General features: G+C 37.2%; 1 protein-coding gene across 1 annotated transcript in view; it reads left to right on the top strand.

Moving 5' to 3' along the window:
• The first annotated feature begins 223 nt into the window (after window positions 1–223).
• Window positions 224–6,000, top strand: part of LOC132404505 (sodium channel protein type 4 subunit alpha A-like) — a 161,428-nt gene continuing 155,651 nt past the window's right edge. Inside the window, exons 1-4 of the mRNA XM_059988659.1 lie at window positions 224–356; window positions 745–805; window positions 4,833–4,977; window positions 5,462–5,650. Coding sequence (XP_059844642.1) covers window positions 341–356; window positions 745–805; window positions 4,833–4,977; window positions 5,462–5,650 — 411 coding nt within the window. The 5' untranslated portion in view covers window positions 224–340. The remainder of the gene's footprint in view (window positions 357–744; window positions 806–4,832; window positions 4,978–5,461; window positions 5,651–6,000) is intronic.

The raw sequence follows: 6,000 nt of genomic DNA, 5'->3' as shown, positions 1-6,000 counted from the left end.
CAACTTTTAGACTTACAGCAGAGATCTTAAAGTACTGATCAAGTGCTGGAACATTGGGCAGTGTTTGCATTGCTAAAGCACAATTGTTGGGACTAGGTGTGTGGTGAACTACATATACCTGTCTGGACATGCCCCTCTGCTGACTGCTCCTGTGGCTCCTCCCACAGACCCCTGTATAAAGGCAGTTGGAGGCACTGCTCCTCCCTCAGTCTCCAGGATGTTGTGTGGTGGTCTCTTGCTACTAATCGTGGTGTCTTGCAGCTAATAAAATCCTATCGTTCACCTCCCGTCTCCAATAGTTATTGATGGTGCATCAAGGTGTAGCTCCAAGGCTGAGCACATGAAACTTAATAAAGGTAGAGAAGAAGGACCTTTGTGACTAATTTGGCTCAGCAACCCATAAAATAAATTAAGGAACACATTAAGCAAGCCAAGAAATAAGAACACTGGCTGATTTATCATTATCCACTTTTCCAAATTCCCAATTCAGGGATTGGAAACCAGTTTACTACTCCTCTAATGTCAAAATACCCTAAATTAGCACAGAGATTCTCCTCTGTAGAGTTCAATTCAACACTAAATGTTGCCAGATATGACAAATACCTGGTTATTACCTGGTACTTGTAGTATGAACAAGGGAGAAAATCGTTTTTCTGAATTAAAATATTGTGCATGGATTGACAAAATAGCTTTTCCTTTCAGCTTATATACCCTTACTAAATAAAATCCATTCTACTTTTACAGCTAACTGGCTTGTGCAGGAAGATATTGACATAATGGTCTGCGGAAATGGAACAGGCACTGGGTAAGTACTGGCTTCAAGAACTGTAAACAATGAAGGAAAGCTATTGTTAAGAAAACAGTGTAATTAATGTGTACAGATAAACATTAAATTCTACCAGCTCTGTTTACTGTGAGACTAAGTCAATGCATACTCCTATGAACAGCATTCTCCCAATTATAGATGTAAAAATTAACTTCATTTTTATCTTCTTCTCTTTGCATTGAAGTAGTACTGAGCCAGCTCTTTTTTGTGATATGTTTATCAGCGATAACCTTGGCAATTCATTCCCTCAGCTTTCCTAATATCAGAATTATTAAAACCAGCTAAGAGGAAACCCAAGCAACTGACAAACTGTGATTAATTAACCTTTATTCTTAAGTCAAAGACCTAGATGTGCGAGCATCCTTCAGGAGGGTTATCACAGGAAAGCAGCATCCTTCACCAGGGGACCCCATCACCCAGATCATGCTCTCTTCCGGCTCCTGCCTTCAGGAAGAAGGTACAGGTGGCTCAGGGCTTACACCACCTTGTTCAGGAACAGTTATTACCCTTCAGCCTCAGGCCTGTGAACTAGTGGGAACAACTTCACATACCCCATCACTGAACTGCTGCCACAACACCTAGATGCTTTCAATGACTCTTCACCTCATGTTCTCGATATTTATTTCTTATATATTTATTATTATTATTTCTTTTTTTCTTTCTTTTTGTAGATGAACACTTTGTTGTCTTTTGCACACTAGTTATCTTTCATTGATTCTATTATGATTATTGGATTTATTGAATATGCCTGCAAGAAAATGAATCTCAGGGTCACATATAGTGACACAGATGAACTTTGATAATAAATTTACTTTGAATTTTGAACTTCTGAATTTTAGTGCCATTTCCTTTAAGATGTTTAAACAGATTTAAAAACTAGTTCCTGCCTCAATCACTCAAGAGGTGAATTCTTTTAATCAAGGTTTAGCTGATCAAACATTAATAATGACGAGTTTATTGATGGGTTGCTGACTTTATGACTCACAATTGAAACCATATTTCAAAATGAACAATATTGTTATGCTTGAAACACCCAGGAGCACTTGCAGGCTGTGGAGAGAGAAATACAGTATTGACATTTTAGATTAGTATCTCTTTTTGGAATTGGAAGACATTGCTGATAAAAATTAAGAGAAGCAAAGGCAACTAGTGGTGAGGAGGTAGGGAGAAGGAGGGGACAGCTGCAGAAGACACCGTACTTCTGTGTGTGTTTTTGCCATTTCCATAGCAATTGACTCTTTTTTACGAGGTCGAGTTACTAATTCAACACTCAACCCAGCATGGATGGAAAGCGTGCAAAGAGCCCTCCAGATTTGAACTCGGGACCGTTTGCCTCAAAGTCCAGTGCAGATGCCACTACACCACCCACTAGCATGGTAGTTTTGTGCTGACTGGAATATGTCTTCCCGTGCTCTGCTCGGTGGATAATTTATGACAGCAAGTCCTGAAGAATCTTCTTCTGTTCTGAATGTTACAGTAGTAATAGAAGAAGCAATTTAACACAATGCTTAGGAAGACTGAATTGTGCTCAGGAGAAAGGTATTCCATTGGAAAGTTGTTACTCACTATCATATACAGCTTGCTTTCCACTTGATTATTGCTACAAGTGGAAGAGTGATTATACCAATTTACCAATCGTGTGAAAGGAACCAGTAATGCTTTCCCTGGTAATGCAGTGTCTATAAATTATTCGGCAAGTACAAATGTAGAATACAAAGTGTTAACATGATGCATTATAATACAACATTTTAAGCAAAGCTGGCTAGGGATGAACTTCTAGACAACAATATTTTCTGTCATGTGTGTTCCTTGGGCACTCATACCTATATTGTGTAGACAAGAACCGTGGAGTGTACTGCTGCTGGTACTGACCCTTGGGAATTCCATCCTTCAAGGTTCTTAAACTATTATTTTGTTCTCCTTGACAGGCCATATTTGAAGTGCCTGTTCAGTGTAAAAGTGTGTAATTTTCAGTCAAACAAAAAGCCTCAGTGCCATACAGTGTTACAGGCAGCTGTAATGTCTCTAAAAAAATGTTTTCTTTAGCATTCCTTAAAATCCAGAACTGAGCCCAGGGACTGAGCATCGATGTCTTGAGCAAAGTGGGGCAGGTACATTTTGCAGGCCTCTCAAATTTACACCGGCCATGGCTGGAGAATGGGGTGCTGCCCCAACTTTGAATTGGACCATTCACATTGATTAAAGAGATGCAATCAGATCTGTTTGTTTTCATTTTTTAATTTACGTTTGTAATTAATCTTCAGTGTTTAAACCTGTCATCTATAGATTTATTTTTGCTTATTATTTATTTTTTATTTATTGAGATACAGCGTAGAATAGGCCCTTCCAACTCCTCGAGCTACACCGCCCTACAATCTCTTAATTTAATCCTAGCCTAATCATGGGACAATTTACAATGACCAATTAACCTACCAACTGGAATGCCTTTGGACTGTGGGAGGAAACCAGAGTACCCGGAGGAAACCTACACAGTCACAAGGAGAATGTACAAACTCCTTACTGGCAGTGGCAGGAATTGAAACAAGTCCTCTGTACTATAAAACATTGTGCTAACCACTACACTACCATGCTGCCATTTTAATTGTTAGTATTTTTTCCTTTGAATCAATTTGAACAGTTTTCATAACTTTCTGATCATCAAAAACATTTAAAAATTGTTCAAAGGCCTTTGACAATTTTGACTTATCAAAAATCCATCAGATCAGTCTGAAGGCAGAGCCCAGAATTCACTGCCTGAGGCCAGCTCTGCCTCCTGGGAAAGCAAATGCAACCAAACATCAAAAATGATTCGACACATGAGATCATTAAATTAAGTAGGAACAGCAAGCATGGGCATCAGGTTAAAGTTGTGACTAGTCTGGCTTATGCATTTGGCAGCTGGGAGTTAATGATGCATTTTATTTATGATCTTACATGAATGAGATATGTCATTAATCACAACGGAATCTCTGGTGATTAGCTATGTTCTAGGATGGCAATGTTTTTAGCATTTTTTTCCAGATTTTCTGAGATTCAGTTTCTTTCTAGATATTTTTATCTAGTCAAAAAATTGGAGTCAATTTTTTTTATTGCTATACCTTATTCAGTAACAAATTAGAGAAGTAATTATCTGTTCTATTAACTTTGCCAATCCTGATCACTTTAACAGCCCTTTTTATCAGCATGTGGTTAATTAAATTAACACTGGCTGGTTTCAGTTTTTCTTGAACTTGTTGGCTGACCTTCTCTATATATTGCTACTCAAGTTAAGGTAATTTAATGTTTCACATCATATTTTCACATTGCAGTTTGCTGAAATTCGGCATTAATATTTTTTGGTACATTTGAAGAAAGTTAAAAATATACCATGCTCGTCTTCATATGGAGTCCTTCTACAACAATACATCATGTCGCCTTTATGATGTTGCTTAATTTTTAACAACATCAAACTCTTTCAACTTGACGTTGTTAAACATCTACTTGCAATGCTTTTTCCACCTTGGAGCACTGAACAGAACATGGCAGATAAATAGGATTAATTGGATAGGTTGATGGAAGAACCAACGCTGACATCTATGATCTTCTGCTGTGTACCTTTCCAACATTCTAACTCAAATGCTAAGAAAACATTACAGATGTTAGGGCACCTTGGTGGTATAGTGGTTAGCACAACACTATTACAGCTCAGGGCATCGGAGTTCAGAGTTCAATTCCAGTATCCTCTGGTTTCCTCCCACAGTCCAAAGACATACCAGTTATTAAGCTAACTGACCATTTTCAATTATTCTGTGAGTAGTCCAGGATTAGACATGTGGGTTGCTAGTCAGTGCAATTCATTGGGCTGGAAAGGCCTGTTCTGCGCAGCATCTCTAAATAAATAAAAATAATTATAATACTAGAGATACTATTTTTTGAAAAAGGTGCAAAATATACTCATTATCTCTTAAGTTGATAACTATAGTTCATAATACTAATGTGATTCTGAATATTGCTACTTTATTTGCAGAAGATGCCCCAAAAACTTTACATGTATGGCTGGCATTGGAATCAATCCAAATAATGGATATACAAACTTTGATAATATTGGATGGGCATTAATTACAGCATTTCAACTCATCACACTTGACTTCTGGGAAAACACATATAATTTGGTATGAATTCTAATGATTGCAAAAAATAATGCTATACAAAACATAGTCGTCATATTTACTCATTATAGTAAATCCCACCTTCTTTCTTTCTGTTGTACTTCGCAGTGATGTTCCCTCACGGTCCTTAACAGTAAGGAACTATGTCATATTTGGATATAAATTGCTAGATTGACAATAAATTGGAGCTGAATATTGGTTTGATGTTTATGGGAGTTTCTACACCTACTGGTTGTCAGCATTTCTCTATTATTGTAGTCACTATACTTGCCCTTTAATAACCTTAATCATAACTACTAATAGAAACTCTGTTAGCACATATATTGAGTGTACACTGCACTGAACTGTTGTGTAATTACAAGGATGTTCCTACAATACTATCAGGTTGCAGTTGTGATTAAATTATTTGTGTTCATATTTTATTCTTTGCTTTTTTTCCCAATATTTATGTCATTGATAAAGCCTCTTTATACTCTTTCTATTCTAGGTGCTTCGTGCTAGTGGAGCTCACTATATTATATTCTTCATAGTTGTCGTCATGTTTGGTGCTCACTATATCGTAAACCTGGTGCTGGCAGTTGTGGCAGCTTCTTATGAAAAAGAAGCAAAAAGGAAACAAGAAGCAAAAGAGGAGGAAGAACGAATTTTGGAGCTAAGACGGCAGAAGAAATTACTGGTATATTACAGATTGCAGAAAGTAGATTAGATAGCCAAACAGTAAAGGCTTGGTAACCCAGCACAAGGTAGACTGGACAGGTGCCACTTAATCAAATATGCTGGTAAATCAAGATTTGGACTGGCTGTTCATTGATGATGCCCTGTTATTAGTCTATATGCTCCAAAAGATAACATAAATATATGATAACAGAAGAAATAGGAGCAGGCATAGACTATTCAGCTGCTTATTCTTACTTTTTTATTCAATGAGATTATGACTGATCTTTTACCTCATCATTTTCTTGCACTATCCACATATCTACTCATTCCCTAAAAATTCTATCCCTCTCTCTCGCTCTCTTGAATATA

This window comes from Hypanus sabinus, chromosome 14, assembly GCF_030144855.1.
Source record: "Hypanus sabinus isolate sHypSab1 chromosome 14, sHypSab1.hap1, whole genome shotgun sequence".
NCBI lineage: Eukaryota > Metazoa > Chordata > Chondrichthyes > Myliobatiformes > Dasyatidae > Hypanus > Hypanus sabinus.
Note: the sequence above shows the minus strand (reverse complement) of the source record. Positions and strands in the feature narration are given on the sequence as shown.